Source organism: Puma concolor, chromosome A1 (genome assembly GCF_028749965.1).
Source record: "Puma concolor isolate L17-30 chromosome A1, mPumCon1.1.hap2, whole genome shotgun sequence".
NCBI lineage: Eukaryota > Metazoa > Chordata > Mammalia > Carnivora > Felidae > Puma > Puma concolor.
Genome location: NC_141667.1, coordinates 236957083 through 236982881, shown reverse-complemented (window position 1 = coordinate 236982881; position 25799 = coordinate 236957083). Strand labels below are relative to the sequence as shown.

Genomic DNA, 25799 nt, shown 5'->3' with positions numbered 1-25799 from the left:
CGGTGAAGGTATCTTTACAATAATCACAGGGAATTAATGAGAACATGAATCCAGGCTATGACAATGGGGGCGGGGGGAGAGAGAACAGATGCAAAGCTTTCTACTAAGAATGTAAAACTTGGACCGGGAAGCCAATTAAGCACTAGGGGGAGGCAGTGGGGTGAAAGGAGGAGGAGGACACCAGGATTCCGAGTTTGAATGACGGAGAGCATAGTGGTAGCGAGACCTGTCGTGCAGGGAAAGGCCGGCGGTGGAGGGATGGCCTTTGTGTCGGGCTTCTGGGATTCCGGGCACCGCTTGAACATCCTGCCAGAAACGGCCGGGAGAAATCTGGTCGGAAACCCAGAGGGATAATGGAGGCTGGGGTTGGGTGCTGACCGCTAGGAGCAGTGTTGGCGACTTTGGACTCGAATGCTGACACCAAGGCAGAAGTATCAGAAGAAGGCCAAAGTCACACTCTTGGGGATAATGCAACTTAACTTCCTTTGGTGTTAGGGTTTCCTCAGTGTGTGTGTAGCTTCCTCAACCTTCCTGAATCATGGCACTTAGCAACGCGTGTTCACTTGCTCAAATTCCTGACATACGCTTAATTCTGGGAGGGAGGGATTGCATTCATCTTGTGCGCTATCAATCCTGCACGTAGGTTGAAATGCCTAGAAGCACACAGTAAGCATTGGCAGATATTCTTTTGAATGAATGCATGTTCTGAGACTAAGGTCATTGTGATGAAAGATCAAGAGAGCCCTGGCTCGAAGGTACAATCCTGGACCCGTTCCAGGTCAAGTGATATTAAATGAGACCAGCTGATATTGCGAGTGTCTTTCTTCCCTAATGCTCTGCAGATTGAGAATGTGAGTTGAGAATACAGATTGTTGGTTATGGATTAGGAAAACGTAGAAATAGCAGAAGGTCAAGGGGATTAGGACAGCATCAGTATCCCTGAAATCCAGGGTAGTTGGAGTGGTAGGTCAAGCCAAGAAAGACCTGAGGGTGAGTCCTCAGTGGTTTATGGAACAAAAGACATTTTGAAAACAAAGCAGGCAGTGTTGACGGGGGTGGAAGAAATTGAGAGGGAAGGAAAGGGAAATTTCATGCTGTAGGTTCTTGGGTATGACTGTGCTAATCGTGTGGTTTTTAATGGGTTGAATTGTTTCCACCCCGAAAGACATGTTGAAGTCTTAATCCCCAGGGCCTTAGAACGTGACCTTGTTTGTATACAGGTACCCTGCAGATATGATTAGTTAAGATGAGGTCATGCTGGAGTCGCGGAGGCCCTGTGCCCTGACTTGTGTCCTTATGAGAAGAAGTGACACGCATGTACATAAGACAGGGAGCAGTGGCAGAGACAGAAGTCCCTGAAGCTGCAAGCCCCAAATTGCTGGCAACTCACCAGAAGGTAGGAAGGCACTAGGGCCTGGGAAGTATTCTCCCCTACAGGTTTTAGGGAGAACATGGCCCTGCTGACACCTTTGCTTTCAGACTTCTAGCCCTGAGAAGTGGGAGATAGTTTTGTTGTTGTTTTCAGCCACCTCATTCTTGGTCAGTTAGGGCAGCCCTGAGAGACTGGCAGTGGCTAAGAGGAAGTGAAAATGAAGGTCATGGAGACCAAGGTGGTATGAGATATGGTTGCCGTGCTCAAGGTTTGGAGAACAGTGGAGAGGGATGGAGGGAAGAAAACAGTGTGGAGCACTAAAAGTCTCAGATAAGGGGAGTGTCCTGTAGCCTCCATACCCATAGCTAAGTGGCCACATAATCACGAGCTCTCCATACCTCAGTTCCTTTGAAAGTAAAGCAAGGGGCTTCACCATTATCAGGAAGGTGCCTTCTACATTCCCAGTTTTATATATCTCCAACTAGGTCTGTTAGTTCCTGGCCATTTGGGTTTAGGTTGCAGTTGGTATGGATGTTTGGTTTCTTTTGCAGGTATTATAATAGGGGCTCTGTGCATCTTAAATAGGACCGATGTCTTCAGGTTGAATGAGTTCAGTGTGCCAAACACTCCCTGCCTAAATTCTCATTGCAGAAAACACGAGTGGTATGCCCTGGTACATATTTCTGAAGAGAGGGAAGCAGTTGGTATTGAAGTGACCGGTTCCTTTTGCAAGGGCATCCATGAAAACTAGGAAGTCTAGACTGCTTTCCAGAGAAAAAGAGTCTTTGAAGATTGGGAAGCTGGGGGAAAAATTAAAAAAGAAAAGCTGTGCCCAGCTTACCAATATTGAGGGCAGAGGAGTGGCTTAAGACCCTGTGGGTTCCTTGCTTTGTCTCCCAAGCCTGCAGCCAGTTTGGGTATGGGGAGAAATGAAGGTGTTTAGTGTGTTCCCCTAGAGCTCCCGCATTGGAAATGAACTTGGGATGAGTGCTAATGTTTTAGATTTTTCTCCTATTGGTTGCAAAATGAAATGTTTGTGCACCCCTCACTCGGTGTTGACCTTGGTATTTCCACACTCCTGATTTTCGCAAAGATTGACAGGTACATAATTTTGGGTAACAGCGTGACCCAATACAGCGTGTGTATTCTTCCAGTCCTGACCTCCGTGGGGTTCGGGGCAGTGGTCCCTGTCATTCAGTCCACTTCTAGGGAAGTCAGCCTGCAGGGAGCCCTTCGTGCAGTTTCCAGTGTTGTTACAGGAATAGCACTTGGCTCCTAGTGGGAAGGACAGGTTTGTTTCCTTCTCCTGCTTAGATACAAGTGTTCAATTTTTTGCTTTTTCTTTCCCTCCTCCCCCTCATCAAAACAAAGCAAACTAGTCTTTGAGAACACCTCAGAACGATTTATTTGCTGAAGATGCGTGAAAACAGCGATCTAAGAGGTCGGGAAAAAAGAAACCTCAGTGGTTCCATCCTTGTGTACCTTTGAAAACAGATGGGACGAGAGGACGACTTTGGACTGAGTGCTTGGGGTGTGATCTGGTTCACCTTGTGACAGAAGAATGAGTCTTTACCAATTGACTGTGTTTGGCTAGAACCCAGGCCCAAAAGAACACTCTGGTCTTTGGCAAATGCATAGAAGAAAAACATGTCAAAATGAAGCAGAAGTACCGTATATCAGTTTCCGTGTGTAACTCTACGTGTGTAACTATAGCCGAAGGAAAGCAAGAAGTAAAAAAAAAAAAAAAAAAAAAAAAATGACGGCCATTCCTTCTAATTTAGACTGTGTTGGTAAGAAGTGCCGTGGAGCTTTGCTGACAATGTTAGAAGACTTAGACAAGAGTCGGTGTCAGCCTGACTCCACTTCCAAAGTCTGTCTTCCCGACCTTTCTGGTGGGTTCCTATTGTCAACTGGATCCTTCTTCCACACTCCTCTCCAAACACCTTATGGTTTTGGGAGGTGGAAATCAGGAACAAAATCCTTTCCCAGAGTCTGGCTCCGGGACCCTATCACCTTCCAGACTGAGCGACTGGAGCGGCCTGGCGGTTGTTTTTCTTAGTTGTATTGCTGCTTTAATTGGCCTCAGTTCCCTTCATCTGTCATGAAAACTCTTAAAACTCATACGAGAGTAATTTTCCCCACCTTCTTTATTGCGGGTTATTTTCTCTCCACGGGGCACGCTGCTGGGGATTCGGCCCGTGCCCTCCGGTGCCCTCCTCCGCTGGCTTTCTTCGGAAAGCAGTCGTTTGGTGAGTTTGTGCAGGCTGACCGATTGAGTTACACCCTGAGGAATGTTGAACCTGGTTCTCAGCTGCAGGATGTCTTTCCCGAAAGTTCTTAGAGTGCGGGGCCTGCTTTGAGGATTCACATTTGTGTATTGGTTTACAGCAACATGAAAGCCTTCTCCCCACAGTGGATGGGTAAGTTACGTAAGGAACGTGACATAGCCCTCTCCCGGGGCCCGGAGCTGAGGGCAGGCCAGGCCCTTCTGGCTGGTTTCACATGTATTTATGACTTTCTTTTATACCTAATAGTCTTGCCTTGGGTTTAAAGGAGAAATTCTTTTAAAAAAAAAATTTTTTTTTAACGTTTCTTTATTATTGAGAGAGAGAGACAGAGCATGAGCAGGGGAGGGACAGAGAGAGAGAGAGACACAGAATGCGAGCTGTCAGCACAGAGCCCGATGCGGGGTTCGAACTCACAAATCGCGAGATCATGACCTGAGCTGAAGTTGGACGCTCAACCGACTGAGCCCCCCAGGCGCCCCTCCCCCCGCCCCAAAGGAGAAATTCTTAACGCAAGGAAAGATTCTGGGTCGTTTCCTGTAAAAAGTTGGAAGCTCTAAATTATAAAAAACAAGAGTAAACATTAAGTCGATCTCCAAATATTGCATTTGATAGGATGTAAATTGAGAGCAAAAGACCACAAACAGAAAAATGACCGGCTAATAGCACCATCTGAGGTTATTTTAGTAACGTGTGGAGGAGGAAGTAGACAAGGGAAAGATTAGGAGGGAGGCCCTCTCTGAACATATTGCCCTTAGGCACGAAGCTTGTGGCCGCTGCAGCGTCCAAGGTGAGGCTCTTGGTTGAGAGTGGAGGTGAGCGATTTGCACTCTGTCTCTACACCAGGCCTGTGTCTACGGGCTGCAGTTGGCCCCGTTGCTGGTTAAGTCTTCTGTACACATAGGATCCTCAAAATGCTTGACTCGGTAGGAGAGTAATATGCTTCTACTGGATTTAGTGTGTACTTTTGTGGGCGTGTGTCAGTATATGTGTGTGTGTTCGGGCTGCAGGTTTGTATTTTATTTTTGTCATCAGAGCTCAGAAATGATGGTAGGGATGAGTCCTTGTCTCCGTTGAATCGCCCAGAAGCCGTTGCTTTCCTATTACCAGGAAGAGGGTAATGTGCGATTACAGACGGTGGTGTCAGTGAAGGCATTTTGCGTCGGTTGCTCAGAAAAAGAGAGTACGCTCGTGAACACCGAGTGGTATATACAGAATTGTTGAATCCCTCTATCACATACCTGAAACTAACATAATCCTTTGTGTTAACTCTACGGGAATTAAAATAAAAACTTAATAATAAAAAAAAGAAACAAACTAGCTTGTGTAGGAACAAAAAGTATTTGCCATTTTGGGAAAATGCTGGATGAATCATCATTTCCTTTTTTTTTTTTTTTTTTTAATTGTGAGTCCCTGATCATGCTTGATTTTTGTGTCAAACCGATGGTCAGTGAGCCGAATGCGGATTGCAGTAGTGTTCTGCTTGGATGGCATTGTGAATAATGGCAGGTGGTACAGGACATATCCCAGTTGGCCACAGGCCCCGCCCCGCCTTCATGTCGGAGCTGTACCTTTATTACCTGTCTGGTGCCCTGAGGTCATTTATCTACATGGTACCCAACGCATATTTTCAAATTCTTTCTTAAACAGAAGCAAACAGATAGTAAGGCGTACGTCTGTTCAATGTATATTTGTATTTTGTCTCTCCAGATGTCTTCTGACAATGGTTTAATAAGAGCAGTGAAACACTCAAAATTGCTAAAGAATAGATTAAGAAGGTTTAGGGCAAGGATTATATATTAACTACCTAATTAGCCCTTAAATCTGTGGCACTGATCTTAATGACTGAGTTTAGCAGAGTGGGAAAGCTTGTATGTTTCCTGTTTCCTGAGTGAACAATCCTGGTATTGAATGATTCTGGCTTAACCTTTTTCGATCTCCCTGGAAACATTTTTGCTTCTAGGTTTCCCTTACTCCTCAAACGTTGCTAAATTAGCATGGGCTTTGAACACCCCCCAAAAGTCCTCTCCATTTCACATACTTCTCATATTTGTTCTATTGAAAGTGTTGATCGCAAGACAAGCTCAAGTCTGAGCCCGGATGGCATTGATCTGATTGATTCCTCTGTGTGCTCTCTCTGTGGCCATGGGCCTTCTTCTGGAAAGACCATATCGAGTTCGTCCACTGTTGTGAATGAAAATAATCAGCTGGCGAAAGCATAGAATTAGAAACCTCTTGGTATATTTATTTCTGTGTCCCAAGAATTCTGATTTAAAGCAGACTTTATTTCAAGTAATGTGAACAGTAGGTCGTTCAGGAGTCTCAGATGAATCAATGTTTTCTTCCCTTCTCTCCAAGAAAATCTATTTAAAGCAAAGGTCAAATCTGTGCTGGATTTAGAACCTATTAAATGTAAGTCTGGAGAACAGAGCCACTTCTTTTCTATTCTTTACATAGTTTCAAGCACTAGGGACACTCTGGTCTTCTGCAAGCCATCATTTCCCACATTTTTCTGGTGTTTGTACTTGGGTTTTTTTTCGTTGTTGTTGTTCTGGAGGATAGAGTGTTACCTGGAGCCTCTGTACCCAGTGAATTTGAGCCCTTGTGAGTCTTTGAGCTTATGTAATTTAGGAGTAACTTAAACCTTGAACAATTGCCTTGGAGGATTTGATTAGGCTTTGAACTGTATCTAAGAAAGATATATTAATGCATGTATTAATGTGACACATTTAATTAGCATGCTCAGAAATTGAACTCCTATGTGCCCTTCCTCTCTCTCCCCCTTCCCTCATCCCTCTGTCCTTTTCCATCTCCATGAAGGTTGTCAGGCTGTTGCCCATATTACCATCCCCACGCGCTGCCCTCACATTGTTACCAAACCCTGCACATTTTACTCTGAAAAATCTTTCACTTCCTCAGTCCAGGGCTTGCTGTAGGTGTGGGTGTTGGCATGGTGTCCGAACTTGTCCCTCAGCTCCCCATGGCCTTTCACCCAAGAAAGATTCGGACGAATCAGTGCCCTGAGGGACATACATCGGGAGAGAGAAATGGGTGTGCACAGGGGAGTGTGCTCTTAAGTAGAGCCACCGAGAAGGATCTCATCAGGGAGAGGGGATGAGCCATTGGAAATCTGGGAGAGAGCTGGAAGGGAGCAGGAGGGCGTATTTGAGGAACACCAAGATGTCAGTGGGTGCTGTGGTCAGAGCCACAGTTTGGGGGGTTTGGGCCCCACGGGGCAGGGTAAGGCCCTGGCTCTTGAGAAGCTTCTGAAGACTGAACCGAGTGACAGGATCTGCCTTTCTTGTTATCAGGACTCTGTTATGGTGAGAAAAGAGAACAGGGTGGGGATGGGGGAAGGGCCAAAGCCGGGAGGCAATTTAGGAGTTTGCTATGATGGTGTAGGAGAGGGAAGGTGGCTTTAGCAGGGCCTTGGTGAGAGGTGGTCAGATTCTATAGGTATCTCAAAGACACAGGTCACATTGTTGACTGATGGATTGATTATTTAGGGTGTTCAATAAAGGAATAAGAATAAGCCCAATGTTTTTGGCTTGAGTACCTGGAAGGTTGACGTTCCCCTGCTGTGTTCCCACTGTTGGTGTTCTCAGAAGATTTAATGCAGGGAACAGCAGGCTTGGGAGGGAGGGAGTAAGGAGCCCAGTGTGGACATGATGTTTGCAGTTCCTTATAAGACAACCAAGTGGAGATGCCAAGTGACGTTGTTGGATATTCGGGTCTGGAATTTGGCGGAGAAGTTCTACCTGGAGATATAAACTTGTGAGTCTGACATATTTAAGGACGTAAGACCAGCTGAGATCCCCAAAGATACACGTAGGAAATGTCCTTGGACTGAGCCTTGAATCATTTTTCTTATAGGATTCAGAAATTCAGCTTTCTTAATGCGGGATATCCCCTTTGTCCCAAACCCAGGTTTCAGGGGCATTTCTAGGTGTTCCTCTTACATACACGGACAGGTGAGGACAGTTGTCAGGCCGCAGTCCTTCTGCAGAGTTGTTTTCAAAGGAGTGCCCTTCTGTCCATTCCTAATCTCTGCTAAGCATTCCAGTGTTAAGTTTGCCTTTTGGTAGTTTTCTCCTGCTCCTTGCCCCTCCCCTGTTAGAGTCTACGTCTCTGTCATGGATGTTATTATTCTTTTCTTCATAGTCCCCTATAATAGCCCTTAGCCTGTGTTCTCATTCATGTGCACCTGGTGGAAGGCAAGGGAGTTCTCTTTTTGTCCCCACGACTTTGAATATCACCTGCATGTAACAGCATAGCGTTTGTTGAATTGAGTTTAATTTCTTAAGGTTCACAAAAGTGGTTTCTGTTTTATATTATACACACACGCATATATGTATGTATTATACGTCTACACATACCCATATATACACCTGATATTTGGTATTTTATAATATTTTCTATATTTTATGTTTTTTCTAGGATATCATGTATATCGTGTATGTGTGTGTATATCTGTGTGTGTGTGTATATATATTATTTATTTTCTTCTCAGAATAACTTTTCATCTCTTGTCTCAAGCATTTAGTACTAAGGCTTAGGAGCTCAAAAATGTGTACATGAAGAAAGAAGTTCTTATAGACACATTCACAGTTATTCCTTCCATCCAATATGCCATCTTATGCAAAAATTTCAGTACTACAGCTGACGCTTCATTTTTCCCTATAGAAATTCTAGCCATCTGGAAAATCGTGTGTGTGTGTGTGTGTGTGTGTGTGTGCGCGCGTGCGCGTGTGTGCGTGCACGCGTCAAAGGTGAGATCTCTACTGAAAGCAATTTCAGGAGCTTCAGGAAATCCTCATTCCTCTGGACAGCTTTTGGGTTTTCAATCTGGGAATTTGCATGTTCTCTCAGTTTTACTAGTTTAATTTTAGGGGCTGAACCTTCATCAACTAGGTCGAATAAAGAATCTGGAACCGTGCCTGGATTGGCAACGGCCCACGACAGCTGTGACGAGAATGTGGGCAGAGCCCCGGTGGGACCTCGACTTGTGTCCAGTTAGAAACCAAAGAACACGGTGCTCATCGAGCTGGGAGCGTGGGGCCCGGCCGTCAGGGCCAGGGGCATGGTGGGAGTGCTAATGTAGCTCTCTGTCTCCCCCCGCCTCACCCCGTCACCAGCAAGCTCTGGCCCGCCCTAGTGATTTTCGTTCCCACTTTCAATGGAGAAGTGGGTCAGAGCAACCACAGCACATGCCCACTGACCAGTGATACTTGGCCTCCCAGTGTTGGGGCGACAGTAGGGACTGGGTGGCACCGTGGCCGGCGTGCATTTGTCGGGGATGGTTGGATGTTGCTTCGCAGGAACCACGGGTCTAGGCCTCCCGGAGACTGTAATTTTTCGAGAGACACCGGCTGTCAAAGCTCTCGTGGCTTTTAAATTTTGGATAAAAAATTTTTTTTGCCAAATGTGGGGTGAATACTTAACCTAAACTCACCGTGTTGGTTACGTTTCCTGGCCACGCAAATCAATCGTCAGGACCTTTTCTCCAGTTGGGCATAAACTGCTGTACTTCTGCCCGTAAGCCAGTCTCGGTCTCCTTGGCTGATGTCCTTGTCCGGCTTCCGATGGACTCCTGCTTCTTGAGCCGGACTTCGTTCGTGGCACATAAAACTCACGGCAGGTGTGAGGGGTCTATTTGCTCCATACCTGTTTCCTCACGAACGCGTAAGCACCTTGAAGAGAGCTCTCGCAGTTCCGTGCGTGGCTGCGCCCTCACGTTTGGCGCCCCACGGCCACTTGATGCGTGAGTGGTCTGCCAAGCTAATGTCTCAAGTGCTTTAACGAACTATGAGTAGAAGGCCCTTGTCCCCAGACGAGTGCAGTGATGTGCAGAAGGGACGGCAGGAGCAGAGAGGAGATGATTCACACCAGACAGTGAGCGATTGTTCTGGCCAGGGTCAGGAGTTCAGGAAGCAGCAAATATGCCCCCCAGAACGGGTGGCAAGCGTTTTCTCAGCACCTGCTGCATGCTGAGTGATTTGTTTGTTTGCTTTCTTCACCCAGAGGGAGTGGTAAGGAAACTGCCCAAACGGTTTCTTTTTCCAGTCTTCATCCGGCATTGATTGAGGGGTTATATGATCCACAAAGGACAAGCGGTGGCTGCCGGAAGTTCGCTCTGAGCTCCGCAGACTTCGGAGGGACTTCTGAGTAGCGGTGTCCCCAGAGAGCAGTGCGGGGTAGTCCAGGGCCAGAGAGGCTCCCTACTCCACCCCCCACCCCCCGTCCCCCCCCAGGCGTTCAGACCAGTACTTACAGGGAACGGTAGGTTGTTCTTGAGCCAAAGGGCCACCTGTCTGTACGCAAAGTCAAAATGAAGTATCTGCTGTCCCCCAGTCACAGACCCCTCCCCGCGTCCTCCCACATCCGTTTCCCAGCCACTGGCCTCTTTTAGCAGGCCAGACAGACGCTGGCTACCCTCCCCATCTCCTCTCTTGCCCTCTGACCAGACACCACGCATCCTTCTCGTGAACTGCGTTTCCTGGTTTTGTCTCTGTGACCCCAGTCAGAGGTTAGACTCTCATCATCTGAAGGCTCCTTGCTGGTCCGCTTCCCGTCCCACTCCGTCATCTCTGCTGTCGATGGGTGAACATCTGAGTGTGGTATTTTTATATGTAGAAGCCGTTGCTTTGCATTTGGGTGTACAAATGGTTCCTTCTGTCCTCCCAGCCTCGCCACCCCCCCGGCACCTTCCCAGCTGTGCCTGTGGTTCCCCAGCCTTACAGGCCTGCGTCGGTACCCACTGCCCGCAGTGGTCTTTGGCTGTCGTGTGCCATTGTCTCCTTCCTTTGCTCTGGGCCTCTCCACCCCTACAAACCTGTGCACATAACAAGCTCTTAATGGCTGAAGATTGATTAAAGGTTTTTCTTTTTTTGTTCTATATTTCAATGTAAACTTCTGTCTCCGTGACCTTGAGTCCTTGTCAGTCTGTGTAGACAAGAGAATGGTGAGGGGTGTTCCAGCCTGACTCCCGGCCTGCCCTCTCCCCCCACCCCCCAGTTTGTTAATGGATTCTGCACAACTGGGGAAGCCTTCTGGCCAGGCGTATGTGCTGAGAGTTCCTCCTTGCCCAGTCATCAGTGTGGTGATCTCCAGTGGAAATGGGACTTATGCTACACATTTTTGCTTACTTATTTGGTTTTATTTTAAAAATCCATATGTAATAAAATACACCACTGATTTCACCAACTGGCGAGTATCCTCTAGAAAGTATTCCCAGTTTTAAATGTGCTACCATTGTTCCACATAAACACGACATATTTTCCTAACATAGCAGGGGATTTGTATACAGCTGTTCTTTCCTCTCGCATAACTCTCTCTCTCCCCCCGACTCCTGCTGATTCAAGGAAAATCGAAGAGGTCCCACTGGTAGGTGCTTTCCAGAACTTGTCTGAGGTGGCTCAGCCACAGCCGGGGCGCTGTGGGTGGCGGGCCAGTCTCAGTGTGTCGTCTTTTTGCTCCAGTAGGTCCTAGTGGTGAGCCAAAGATCACAGTGTCTTCGCGTGGCCAGAGCCTTCATGATTCCCTGTTCGCTACCTCACACAGACCACAGCTGCCTCATGTGGATTTGGATTTTTTTTTTTTTTTATACTGTCATGTGCTGTTTGCATGAGTCACACACAGCCTGGGCACATTGTAATTCCTCTGAGAGTTAAGAAGACTTTAGGAGTAGTAAGTGTAGTGGCTGTACTATTGAAATACTAAAGTTAAACCTTCCTTAAGGGCAGGAAATTAACTAGTTAAGATTATTATGTTCATTTTCCTATACGGCACCTGTAAGGGTTATTCAGAAAGTGAGCATATGGTCTTAAGGAATCGGGCAAACCGTAAGAGACTCTTGGGTACCGAGAACAAACTGAGGGTTGGTGGGGGTTGGGGGAGAGGGGAAAGTGGGTGATGGGCAGTGAGGGGGGCGCTTGTCGGCAGGAGCACTGGGTGTCGTCTGGAAACCAGTTTGACAATAAGTTATATAAAAAATTGGTTTTATTGTAAAGCAAGGGAGTAGCTCACAAATTGAAATGACTTTGTGCTACCTATTCTATGCTTTCTGTGATGACTTAGCAGATACCAGCATTCGTCACTTGAGCCAAATGTGGATCTTTGGGCTGCTGTCAGTACTTTGTCTTTCCGTGTAAGATGGCACTCTGTCTTCCTTTGCTAAAGTTTATGTGACATAATTAATCTCGCGGTTCATTTCAACTACTTTGCAAATTTTAATTGTCTGGAGATGATTTTCTGCAGTAGTTTCTTTTTAAATGTATAAACGTGATCACCATTGTGTTTGGTCCGGGCACTTGAAAATAACTCCCAAGTGTTGAGCAGATTTTAGAGATAGCTAAATAGGTGATAGCTATGAATACACCAAAGGTTAAAAATTTAAATCCCCAAAGGTCAGAAAATTAATTAAGTTAAAGTGTTTGTGTTCATAGTAAAATTACTCCTGGTTAGTGTGATATTAACCGTGGCAGTCATTCATTGTGTCTCTGAAGTCTCCGGTGACTCCCAGAGATCCAGTCTGGACAAACGTGTGACAAGCAATCGTTCATGGAATTATGGAGGGTCATTTTATACACAGCTGAATGATCACTGACAAATGCTGGTTTTGCATTCTTCTTGCAGGAGGGTCACACTTTGAAATCATTTTCTTAGAGGAAAAGGGTTATCTACTTTAAGAAGAATTCCACCTTTTAACAAATTGAAAAAAAAAGATTGGCAGTCCATATTCAAATAACAATGCTTTTTAAAGCATATAAATTATTTTTGAGATCTCATTATATATGGCCATTCAAGAATATATTTGTTTAGCATGTAAGACGATTCCTGCTACTAAAATCAAAATACAGCTTTTTGAATAAAGTAAGCCTATTAGGTTTGCTATTTAATATCCTTTGTGATAATGAAAGTACATGTTTTCAGGGAATTCTTTAACCTGAATGATTTGAGGTCAGTCACAACTGTTAGTCAAACGGTCTTCCAATAAATAGCAGTGATTCAGTCTTCAGACATTTTCTAGGCCCTGAAGGCTAAAAATAAGTGGACAATAAATGGTAAATGGTCCCCCCCCTCCCCCCGCTTTAAATAAATGGTACTTGTTCATTTACAGCTGCTGCCAGTTTTCTGCCATATTCCCCCCCTCCTGAGTCCCCCTTCTCACACTGTCTGGGATGCCCTTCCACGAAAACGTGGGTCTTCTAGGGACGAGAGATGTAAAAAGAAGAAATTGAAAAGTAGGATATCCCAGCTCTCCCGAAGAGGGGTTCTTGGGGCTTATCAGCCTGCACAAGAACGGCCCCTGTGTACTCCCTGAATTATTCCACTTTGCTTACTTGTGTGTCTTAAAATCCCCCCAGACAGAATTCGTTTAATTCATTAAGCATTAGGAAATAGTCAACACCATTAGTCATGAGGGAAATGCAAATGAAAACCACTAAATCTGACACTGCACGCCCACGGGAAGGGCTGAAATCGAAAAGACTGATGGTGCCCGTGTGGACAAGGATTGCGGGGAGCAGCCAGGGCGTGCACGTGGGCCTGGGAAGAAGGCGAAGTGCCTCAGCCGTGTCTTTTTAAGTCGGAAACAGCCCCTCCCGGTCTCTTTAAAGTTAGATGAACACTTGGGGCGCCTGGGTGGCTGAGTCGGTTGAGTGTCCGACTTCGGCTCAAGTCATATCTCGCAGTTCGTGAGTTCAAGCCCCGCATCGGGCTCTGTGCTGATGGCTCAGAGCCTGGAGCCTGCTTCAGAGTCTGTGTGTCTCTCTCTCTGCCCCTTCTCTGCTCATGCTCTGTCTCTCTCTGTCTCTCAAAAATGAATAAATGTTAAAAAAAAAAAATTAAAGTTGGATGAACACTTGCCCTGTGTGTCTGTGTAGGTGGTATGACAGAGTGGTTCCAATCTTAGGTGTCTACCCAGGAGAAGTAGGAGTACGTGTCCACACGAAGACTAAAATACTTACACTAGCATTATTTATGATCTCCTAAAACTGGAAGCAACCCAGATGTGTAATAATGGGTGAGTGAATTAAACAAAATGGGGCATATTCATACAGTGGAATACGACTCAGAAACAGAAAGGAATTGATGAGTGCAGAAACACTGGACAGATCGCAAAGCCTTAGGCTAGATGAATAGGCCAGACAGAAGACACTGTGAACTCTGATTCTATTTATATGGCATCTGCAAAAAGGCAAAACTATAGTGACAGAGTGGATTGAGGATTGCTAGGGAATGGGTTGGGGGTGGGGTGGGGGTGGGATTGCCTGCAGAATGGCAGGACGGAACGTTTTTAGGGCAATGGAAATGTTCTACGTATTGGTTATGGACAGAGTCACATGACTGCGTACCTTTGCCGAAACTCCTTGAATTGTGCATTTAAAATGGGTCAACCTTACATTAATTATAGCTCAATGAAGTCGATTAACCAAAACAAAACCTCTGTAGAGGCTTGTCTGTTACTATGAATTCAGTAAATTGAGTTGGTTTACTCTCCGAAGATAAAAAAAAAAAATTTTTTTGTCAGCAATAGAACATTTTGTGGGAGGTGGAGATGGCCAGTGTCGAGAAATGCTTGATGGGGGTGACAATAAGAGGTGACTTGAGGGTACCAGACAGGTACTTGGGTACATGGAGGCAAGAGGCCAAATTATCTCTTAAGAAGGTTTGCCCAGTGCCTGTGAAATAGCATCCTATCCTCCTTGAAATTATTAGCATTCTAGGAAATCCTTGAAACATTACACACTTAACAGAGATTCCTCTTTTTAACGAACCTCGTTTAGAGGTATTCATAGATTAGAACAAAGCAACATCCAGAGCACAAAGGTATCAGCTCTCCAGGCATCAACAGCTGCCAGCAGGGGCCATGAGTCACTATCTTGTCTTCCCAGCCTTGACTTTCTTTCTTTGCCTGTCGTGGGTTTGCTGGGTTTGTGCTTTGTCTTTTAAGTGTTACAGACTTTCATATCCATTAGGATTTATAAATGCCAAAGTATTGTGCGTGTTAATGCTGTCAGGAAACAAGTGTGATTATATTGGAAGCGAAAATGATAGTAAAATAAAGGAAGTGGCAAGAATAAGAAGAATGCTGCTGTGGCTGGTCTGACAGTCGGGACAGTGGGAATGGGTGAAGCAATGGTAGAATGCAGTGGCGAGAGAAGTCACATATGACAGCGGGCAAGAGACAAGAAAAATAGGCGGCTGGAATGGAAAAACAACAAAACCCTTTTGAACCCATGGTCTAGAGGATGAGCATCACCATTAGATACTCATTAGCCCGAGGTTAATCCAGGAGAAGGGAGTTTGTTCTCGAAGGCATAGTATGATTTGGCTGAATTGCTGCTCGTGAAACTTGAACCATCCTGGCTTTCAGCATGGTCAGCTCTGAGCCCGTTGGAATTTGCAGAACATCAAAGGGGGGTCTGAGGCAGCTGCTGCTACCTCAGCGTCTAAGAAATTCCTCTCGACACTTGCCAAGCTCACGGAGAGAGAGGGTTACCTACCTCGACATTTTTCAGTGTTGCTGGAACGGTTTCATTTTGAGGAAAGATTCCTGCTATCTGCAAATCGGTAGAAATGCATCCAGATTCTAGAAATCTTCATCTTTCTGGGTTGATTAAACCCAGAGTGATTAACCGGAGAGCCACCTTTCAGATCCCACCTGCGCATAAATTCAGATTGAACTTCAGCTGTACCTCAGATGAACCTGTGATCTGTGAGCAGGCAACCATTTCCTGAGATCAAGGGTAGCACTGTCTATGGTGTTTATATAATTAAAAAAAAAAAACAAAAACCCTGAAAATGGAAAGGCCAGCGTAGAGCTTACTGGTAAGAAATGCAGGGCTCCCAGTACAGCTCAACCAAGGGAGCGGTGAGTGTTTGGTGCACCTACAGGAACGGTCTGTAGTTGCACTCGCTCGCTTTTGGCTGTAAACCGTGTGTGTTTTTAATTGCAAAGGAAAATAAAATTGTAGAACATGTATGAAAACCTGGAAATAGATTGTTTAATATTAATGCCTAAAAGGCAAATTCTAGCGAAGGGTTTTGGAATGTTCTGTATCTTTCTGGGAATGAAACTTCTAGTCCCTACTCCCCGTGCCCCTCATAACAGCTAAGTCCATTGTAACTTTCAGTAATTGGTTTTTTATTAAAATAAGAGACTGCAGTATAAAGTTTAGCGACTAGGCTAAATAGGCATTAACAGGCCCTGGGATCCAACCACAATTTGTAACATCGTTCCTTTGGGAAAATAGATTCTAAGTGCCCAATAACCGACTTACAAATAGACTTTTGAATCATAGTCCATTTGAGAATAAGGAACTGTTTGTGATAGTAATACCTTCGATTGGCTTGCTTGAGAACTGCACAGAAGGGACCTATATTCTGCCACACATGTGCAATGAACCCAACCAGTCTGGGTTTGATCAAAGATTATTGCTGAGTGGGCATTGGAAGGAACTGAAGTGGAGGCTGGAGACAAGTCAAGGGTGGAGTTGGGAGGATGGGGAGTTAGGAGAGGTTTTAGCGGGAGGGAAGGTTTTCAATCTCAAAGGCAAAGGTGCGGGGGCGCCTGGGTGGCGCAGTCGGTTGGGCGTCCGACTTCAGCCAGGTCACGATCTCGCGGTCCGGGAGTTCGAGCCCCGCATCGGGCTCTGGGCTGATGGCTCAGAGCCTGGAGCCTGTTTCCGATTCTGTGTCTCCCTCTCTCTCTGCCCCTCCCCCGTTCATGCTCTGTCTCTCTCTGTCCCAAAAATAAATAAACGTTGAAAAAAAAAAAAAAAAAAGGCAAAGGTGCGATTCCGTGTAGATGAAGTGAGAGAACAGGACGGTTTGGATAGGAGCGGCGGTTAGGAGTAGAGAGCGTGGCAGGCAAAAGGAATAAGAAGGATCAACCAGAAGACAGCCTCTTAATTATAGAGAACAAGCTGAGGGTTACTGGAGGGGAGGGGCAGGGGGATGGGCTAAATTGGCGATGGGTATTAAGGAGGGCAGTTGTGATGAGCCCTGGGTGTTGTATGTAAATGATGAATCATTGGGTTCTACACCTGAAACTAATATTATACCGTACGTTGACTAACTGGAATTTAAATAAAAACTTGGAAAAAAGGGAAAGGAAAATGTACCAGGAGGGCCAAATGGCCCACATAGTAACAGCCATGTTTGGTTCAGTCTCTGCAAAGGGAAAACGTGACTGCTACGTTTCTACGGTTTGCAGTTCAACTCAGCCAAGGGGTCATCATTCACTTCCACGGGCATCTCCTGCTCCAAGAGGCCTTGTCCTGCCTCCCCTCTCCGTGCGCCCCCGTATTAGCAGCCTTCTCTTCCACGTTCGGTACTAAGCGCGGATCTGTCCTACAGCTGCTATGTTAGGAGGCTCATTCCAGGCAGTAAACGTGATGGCAGTTGTTGTGTGCTCCGTCTGTGTGTTGCCTTGGTCACAGGCCACGTCTTTTCGTATCCAAATCCATTATGCCAAGAGTAGTGCTGCATCACCGGTGGGCTCAAGGGGTCGTCTTTTGTCTTAGCTTGGTCTGCTGGCCCCAAAACTGGGTGGCTTAACCAACAGAAATCTATTCCTCATGGTTCTGAAGGCTGGGAAGTCTAAGATCAAGGTACCGGCAGATCCATTGGCTCCAAGGACATTGGATCCAAGGGCTCTCCTCCGGGTTTGTGGAGCAGCTGTCTTCAGCTGTGTCCTCCTGTGGCTGGAGGGGGGAGAGTGGGCGGGGTAGAGAGAGAGAGAAAGGGAGAGAAGGAAGAGACTCCCTCGTCCCTTCTAGTAAGGGCACTGATCTCATTGGGAGTGCCTCCCCCTCGTGACCTAGTTACCTCCCAAAGGCCCCACCTCCAAATAACCATCACATTGGGGATTAGAGTTTCAACATATGAGTTTTGGGGAGATACACACATTGAGTCCACAGCACTTTTCCCGGTTCGACTTGGAAACCTGTCAACTCAGTGTCATCCATGTTTCCCCGGCCACCGTGGGCTGTGGCATACGAGGCTCTCAAGAAGAGGGGCCATGTGTGCGACTCTGTGTCCCTGCCTGCCACTGTTGAAACTCCAGCTCCCTTTCGGGTCCTTCCCTGTAACTGCTTGACTGATTGTGGGGGCAAGGGGAGGACTGTCTGTGTCTGAGGAGCATGGTTTCCTCATTAACCGTATTTCTGCCATTCCCATTCCCAGTGCTTGGCACCCTCCCTGCTCATGCCCCAGAGCCTCTCACGCTCGCGGGCGGTCAGCTGCCAACCCTTAGGCTGAGGAAGAAGGCTCCAGTCTGTCTTTATGAGCAGGACAGAAATAACCCTAAGTGGAGAAAGTACCCTCCATAATCTTACCGCTGTCGCATATCTCCATTTGTACTGTGCCCCCTTAAAACACAGCCACAGGCAGGGGTCTCCTCATCTCAGGGATTTGAATTCTTCAACCTTTTCCTCCATAAGTCCAGGGGGTGGGGTGGCAGCGAGGGTAAGTTTCACTGGGCTAGACGGTGCCTCCACGACAGTATTGGCACGTTGTCCGAGGACCAGTTCCATACATCTTGCCTCGTCCCTTTCAGTAAGAAATTTTCCAGGAGGTTTTTCTGTGCCCCCCGTATCGACCTCTGGCCAGCGCCCTCTCCAGAATTGCCCAGACTTGTCTGAGTTTCCTGGTGAACACACCCAGGCCGCCACACCGGGATTTCCCTGAGTGGGTGGGATTTTCTTCTTTCCACCCAGATTCTAAAGGGCAGGCTGTTGGCACAGATAAGGTAAACGTAGACGTTTTGTCTGAGATTCAGAATTATGCAACTCATCAAGAGTTAAAAAAAAATGTGTAAAGTTTCCTTTATTTTACTGAGAGTCAACTTTTATTCTTAGGGCACTGTTCTATCAATTATGCTTATGTCACTACGCTGACAAAGAAGGCGTTGTCAGCAGCAATGGCATTTATTCACTGCCCAAAATAGCCCAACTGTGTATCTTCCTAGATGTAGGGTAGTAACCAGAGGAAGAATGGGCTTCATTGAGTGCTTATTATCTGCCAAGCTCAGTGTTAAGCAGGTTGCCCTGATTAGCTCATTTGTTTATAACAAAAGTGCTGTGAGGTAAGTATTCTTAGCCCCATTTTTACACTTGAGAATTGTTGTTTAAAGAGGTTAAGTAACCCGCCCAGGGTCACAGAGGTAATAAGTGGAGAGCTGGGACCAGTCCCTGGGCCATCTGACTCCAGAACGGGGCTCTAGGCCACAATTATGCCTCAAATACATCTTTCTGATAAGTGTTGTTGGAAGTCTCTTACTGAGAATGAAAACTGAGCAGTAAGACAGTAGAACCTGTTTTCCACTTTGTGGTAGTAGCTGATGCTCAGTTTAACTAGCGGTGGAAAGATTCCTGTCCATTTGACATGTTTCTTGAAGACGGTAATTTATGTTATCATGTGGATAAATTATATGTAAATGTAGCTTAATAGCCAAAGGACAGTCGTCCAGACGATAATTTTAGCAGACTTTTGTGTTTCCCCGATTCATTTAAACCATATATTTTTGTGAGCCAGAGACTTTATTCTTCTCTTTGAAGCAGATATCCTACTCGTAGTCATAAATTCACTGGGAAGTCAGACATACTTTTTTTTTTTTTTTTTTAATCCAAAGAATGATTCTATGCTTTAATTCTATCTGATAAGAGACATCACACCAAGGTGCTTATTTAGGCTGGTACTAATATCTTAAAACGTATTATTTTAAAGTGTTTAATTTGATTAAATATTTTCTGGAACATGAAAAACATCAGTTTGTTCCTTCTTGTGACGACCCATGGGGAGAAATGGTTTAATCTGAAGATCTCAGCAGAGAAGAGAAATTAATCTTTTGTATTAATTTTACACCCCCTAATACTTTTTGGAGGCTTTATGCAAACTAAGAAATGTTTGCCATTTAAGTTTTAGCACCTTTATCTTTTGGAAATAATAATAAAAAAAAAAACACCACCACCCATTTGTTTGTATGGAGTCTCGGGTTCTAGAGGCACTGAGAAAACTCCATATGGAGTATAAAGGAGTGGGGAGAAAAACTGTCCTCGGAACCTTAGCAATTAAAATTCCAACGGAGAAGAATTTGGATGCCGTAGTTCAGCCTGGACTGTAACTAGAGTCGGTTATTTTAAATTTTTTTTTTTTTTTAAACGTTTATTTATTTTTTTGGGACAGAGAGAGACAGAGCATGAACGGGGGAGGGGCAGAGAGAGAGGGAGACACAGAATCGGAAACAGGCTCCAGGCTCTGAGCCATCAGCCCAGAGCCCGACGCGGGGCTCGAACTCCCGGACGGCGAGATCGTGACCTGGCTGAAGTCGGACGCTTAACCGACTGCGCCACCCAGGCGCCCCCATAGAGTCGGTTATTTTAAATGTCAAATGTAAATATCATTAAAGGGGATATGTTCATCCATACAACAGACCTAGCAGGCATTCCAGCGAATTCCAGACACACGCCACATCGGACTCTGTATGTGTTACGTTAGAATGGGTATGGCACTCTGTTTTTGATATATTAAACACCTAAAATTTGAAATACTAAACACATGCCCCCCCCCCCAACTCTCGTTTCAGGCAACAAGGGCAGCCATTACGCAGCATTGCACCGACCTTGGGAATCTGTTGGGCAAGGAGAACGATGTGGCCCTCATCATCGATGGCCACACCCTGAAGTACGCACTGTCCTTTGAAGTCAGGAGAAGCTTCCTGGATTTGGCGCTTTCGTGCAAGGCGGTCATATGCTGCAGGTAAGCAGTTGCAGACTGTGCGGGGTTCACGTTCCCATGTGGCTGTAACCTGTGCTTTTATTAAAAAACAAAACAAAACAATGCATGGAAATTCTAGGGGTAAAGTTTCATTTAAAAAGAAACACAAGCGAAATAGAGGTGCCTGGGTGGCTCAGTCCGTTAAGCATCCAACTCTGGATTTCTACTCAGGTCATGACCTCACAGTTTGTGAGTTAGGGCCCGAGTTGGGCTCTGTGTTGATGGTGTGGAGCCTACTTGGGATTCATTCTCTCTCTCTCTCTCTGTCTCTGCCCCTCCCCTGCTTGTACTCGTTCTGTCTCTCTCTCAAAATAAATAAAAACTTTACACAGATTAAAAAAAACCAAGCAAAATAAAAATACTAATTTAACCATCCATTCACAGATTTTAGGTAAGGCAATTAGTGGTTTTTACAGTTCTGTTTGTTGTCTCCTGAAAACACAATAGAAGAGCTGGGGCCTCCAGTCTTACTCGCCCTGGGAGAGTAACTGGAATAAGTCTGCCCTGAGCAGGTGTGGCAAGGCCCTAGCTACTTGGTTCTTTGGTTCTGGATGTCTGGGCTCAATCTCCAAGACTCGAGGAATTTGGATGCCTCTTTTCTGACATACAGTAGGTATTTCTATTCAGTAAGGAGGTTTGGTGGGGGCCACGCTATACCAGCTTTTGTGTTTGGACCCAGCCAGATGACTTTGCTGTTGTCTTTTAAGCTTTCATGTGAATTCCAGTTAGTTGACACACAGTGCTGTATTAGCATTCAGGTGAGGGACTTGGTTGTTTTTTCAGGAAATCTGGGAAGGTTTCTGAGGGTGGGCGTTGCGACCTTCCGCGGGCTACTGGCCACGCGAGGTCCAATTCTGATAGAGATTTGAGGGTCAGGATTATAAAGAAAATACTAGAAAGATGAGCGGCACCACCTTGGTTGTGCAGCAGATGACTTGAGAGCTGAGAGGAGAGCTTTCCATCTCCGAAACTACTGTCCTTGGGCAGTGCCAAGGACAGTACATGGTTCAGTGCACCGTCCAAATCCTTGGATTGATAACCTGATCTGTGCTTGCTCTTATATTTTAGGGTTACACATTTTTTGTACATTGTTTCCTTGGGTATTTTCTCAGAAATCAGTTATCAGGATGCTTTTAAATTCCTCACTGCACTGATGCTTCAAGAACGCCTCTTGTGGGTTCAGGCATCGTCCGTTCAGAATAATGGCTGTCGCGGTGACAGTGCTGTTTCTGCCTGACTAAAAGGCCCTAGTGACATCATCTGCCACACCTCTCTACCCAGGCCTCTCGTAACACTGCCTGTTTGGGATGGCCGGCAACTCTGGGGGACAGCTACAGGAAAGTCTCTCCCTTGCCTCTCCAACCTTGCTCCCCACTCTAGGGATTCTTGGGATTCTTCTTGGAGACCAAAAAATCTGTTGCCATTTTCCCGTGAGTACACATACTCAGAGCTCTGAACCGTCTTCGGACGCTGATAGTTCTCGATCATTTCGTCCTTCTCTCTTGAACCCTGTTCGTAATTTGGAACATGTCGTCAAAGGCCAAGGAGAGCCGGGGTGGCAGCCGGTGGAGCCTCCGTGGTGGAGAGGAATGTAGCTGTTGTGCTGTGGTTGTAGGATGTTCAAGGACCCCAGGGTGAGGAACAGATTCAAATGTTTTTACAACAGTGAATAGGAGCTGCGTGTTACCTCTACGTCCGGAAGCTTGGCACGGTAAGAGGGACCCAGAATAGTGAGGAATGACTAAGCATCTGGACGTGAAAGGCCAGGCTTCCGAGTTGTATAACGGTCTCCCTTTCTCTCTCTCTCTCTCTCTCTTAAACAATTTTCTTGAGATACAATTCACCTTTAAAGTATATAGTTCAGTGTCTTTGAGGCTGCTCACAACGTGTTGTAACCATGACCACAACCAATTTCAGACTATTTTTAGCCACCCCCGAAAGAAACCCTCTTTTCTCCTGTTAGTCAGTCCCCATCCTCCTCCACCCTCCCCCCCAGCCTCGCTCAGTGCTAAACTACCACGAATCTGCTTTCTTGTCTATACAGATTTGCCTATCTGGGACATTTCGTATGAATACAAGGATACGAGATGGGGTCTTCTTCTGATTTCTTGCGCTTAACGTAATGTTTTCAAGGTTCCTCCGTGTTGCAGAATATATCAGTACGTTGTTCCTTTTCATAGCTGAATAACATTCCATTGCATAGATATACCACTGTTAGTCATCGATCTTGATTAGCACTTGGATTGTTTATGCTTTTTGAACACTATGAGTAATGCTGCAATGGGGATTCATGTATACGTTTCGTATGGACATCTGTTTTCGTTTCTCAAGGAGCAGAAATGTTGTGTCAGCTCGTATGTCTATGTCTGATCTCTGGAACCATCAGGCCGGTTTCCAAAGTGGCTACACCCTTTGACATTCTCACCAGCAATCTGTGACTGTGCCAGCTTGGCCATATCCATCTACTTGTTATGTGTCTTTTTCACTGTTAAGCCCAGTGGGGGTAAAGTCGTATCTCATAGTTTTGATTTGCATTTCCCTGATGGCTAATAGTAATTAATTATAAAATGTAGATAAAATAAAAAATTGAAATACTAAATTAATTGAAATATTAAAAAATAATAATGTTGAGCATCCTGGCATGTGCGTATCGGCCATGCCAATGTCTGTTCGAGTCCATTTTTAAGTTGGATTATTTGTCTTCTTGTTGAGTTGCAAGAGTTCTTTATGTACACCGTATACGACTGTCTTATCAGAAATAGGATTTACAAATATTTTCTCCTGTTCTGTTGGTTGTCTTTTCATTTTCTTGAAGATGTTGTTGGCAGCACAAAAGATTTCAATTTTGACAAAGTCCACCTTATCTGTTTATTGTTTCATCCTGTGTTTTGGTGTCCTGTTTTACTTATTTAATCTTTTTTTTGAGAGAGAGCACACCTGTAGGTGCATGGGTGTGAGCAAGCGGGGGAGGGGCGGAGGACAAGGGCAAGAGAGACTCCCAAGCGGGCTCCACAGCCAGTGGAGCACCGGGTGCAGGCTTGATCTTACAACTGTGAGATCGTGACCGGAGCTGAAAGCAAGAGTCAGAGGCTTAACTCACTGAGCGACCCAGGTGCCTCTATCCTGTCTTTTTTTTTTTTTTTTTTAATTGGTTTTTGAGAGAGAACAAGCAGTGGGGGGCGGGGAGGGTAGAGAGAGGGGGAACAGAGGATGGGAAGCGGGTTTTTGCTGACAGCAGCTAACCCGACGTGGGGCTTGAGCTCACAAACCGCGAGATCATGACCTGAGCCAGAGTCTGACGCCCAACGGACTGGGCCACCCAGGAGCCCCCTCTGTCCTGTCTTTTTGAAGCAGCTGTTACTGTGCTTTCTTCCCTGGCTTCCATTTGGGCACGTTAGCTCAGGGACGTGCACATGGCAAGAAGCGGACAAGGAGTAGTGGTGAAACGCTCTTTTCTCATAATTTCCCCTTTGTGTCTGTGCCGTAAAGCTGCCGAGTTAGGTACCTGGTTTCTGCGAGGTCCACAGCACTAGGGGTTGTTACTCTAGTTCCACCCGGAGCCAGAAGTCATGGTGAGGACGTCCCTCTCCCTTGCCAACCGCGAGTGGGTCACGGGGCCATCACCCTGACTTGTCGGTGAGCAGAATCAAGCAACAAGAAACAACATGGGAAAGTCTGGTAAACTAAATCAAAGCAAACGTGCTCTCACTTCATGGTTTTTCAAAGGGAAATCCAAACGAGTCCGTTTGGATTCTCCGGGGAGAGCAGGAATGCCTTCAAGGCTTTACAGGAACACGCCGCTTCCTTGCCAGGTGCTTGATACTAAAGAAAAACATCTTCTCCCCCTTCTTTCTTTGGCTGCTTTCAGAGGGCTTTGTGTATCACATAAAGCTGTGCACTCAAAGACTTCACAGGAAGGACTTCAAACTGGAATTGGCACAGAAAGAGGAAATTTCAAATTAAATACTGTTACTGTCTACAAAATAGAAACACTAATTGAAAAAAGGAATCTAGGAGAGCGTACCGCTGTTACTACTCTAGGAAACATTTCTTGGCTGGTTTCACACTCAAGATTTTAAGAACATCAACACCCACTTAAAAAAAAAAAAAGCACCCGTGTACTTCAGATGTTGCTTACTATTCATTGAGAATTTAACCGTAAATTAAATTTAATGTGACTTCAAACATAAGGTTGACCTTAATTCTCACTTTTCATCTTTAAAATGTAATCACTGTAAAAGTTACCCCTTTCTCTAATAATAGAAGAAAATAATTGCTTTCGGAAAATAACCTCAGTGAGCTCGTGAAGCCCCGTGTCCTGTCAACGTTGATTCCGAGACTGGCGGATGTTGTATAAAAACTGATAACACCTTTAAGCGAAAACAAAATTTTAGGCAGAAAACAGAGGAAATAATGTAAGAATTTGTTACCTACTTTGCGGACACTAGACTCACACACATTTAGCTAGTTATACCTTATTATACCCAAAATATTTTCCATGTAGTTAAAATCCTAGAAAGGTCATTACATGGTCAGCAAAACAGGTACAGGTCAGAAATCTCCTGAGGTTTACTGTTGTATCTGCCAGGGACCCTGCCACATTATCTATCGAGGTAAAAACTGGTTGGTCTAATCACGTTTTTGTCGGAGGCTTGATATGTGCATTGCGTGTCCGGGAGAATAGTGACATGGTCTGTGCCTGTTAAGAGCAAAGAGTAAATGAGAGTATATGACAGGACTCACGTATCTTCTACTTTACATCTTACGTGGGCCCCGACTCCTTGTAAGCAGGGCCTCAGAGAAACTAGCAGGTCCCCGACTCCAGTGACCTGTATCTTGCCATATGTAAAGATTCCCAATTTCTTTCTTGATTCCTCCTCAGCAGCTGAAGTCAGTGGCTCCCCCCGCTGGATTCTCATGTGTTTCTGTGACTCCTGTTTTTCCTACGTGTCTTCCTTATGGGATCTTTTCAGCAGCCTTTGAAGTGTCCTGTTTCCAAGGTTTTGCCTCAGCCTCGTCACACCACCCCCCTGCCACGTCTTCTCCCTGGTGCGTTCCATTTTTTTCCAGGGCCCCGTTCATCCTCTCCGTTCGTGAGTCACAACACCAGCTTTATCCTGAACCATCTAGAGAACTTAAACAATTTTTGTCCTCAAAAATTTAAATACAGGATTATCCTCTGACCCAGCAATTCCACTGCTAGGCGTATAACCCAAAGAATCAAGAACGGGTAATCAAGCAGATACTTGTATGTTGATGGTCATAGCAGCGCTATTCACAACAGCCAAAAGGTAGAAACAACCCAAATGTCCCCTGATGGATGAATGGATCAACAAAGGGTGGTGTATCCATACAGTGGA

General features: G+C 45.6%; 1 protein-coding gene and 1 long non-coding RNA gene across 10 annotated transcripts in view; one reads left to right on the top strand and one right to left on the bottom strand.

The window, feature by feature from the left end:
- The window catches only part of ATP8A2 (ATPase phospholipid transporting 8A2), a 651437-nt gene that overhangs the window by 293916 nt on the left and 331722 nt on the right, over window positions 1-25799 (top strand). For all 9 annotated transcript variants that reach the window (XM_086715021.1, XM_086715056.1, XM_086715049.1 and 6 more), the window contains one exon: window positions 20249-20421. In XM_086715021.1, the coding sequence (XP_086571147.1) occupies window positions 20249-20421 (173 nt within the window). The remainder of the gene's footprint in view (window positions 1-20248; window positions 20422-25799) is intronic.
- On the bottom strand, window positions 5053-9870 carry LOC147584882 (uncharacterized). Its single transcript, XR_015254086.1, has 4 exons — window positions 9110-9870; window positions 8877-9002; window positions 7214-7415; window positions 5053-6677 (listed from the first exon to the last, which is right to left on the bottom strand). It is a non-coding gene; the product is annotated as an uncharacterized LOC147584882 (long non-coding RNA).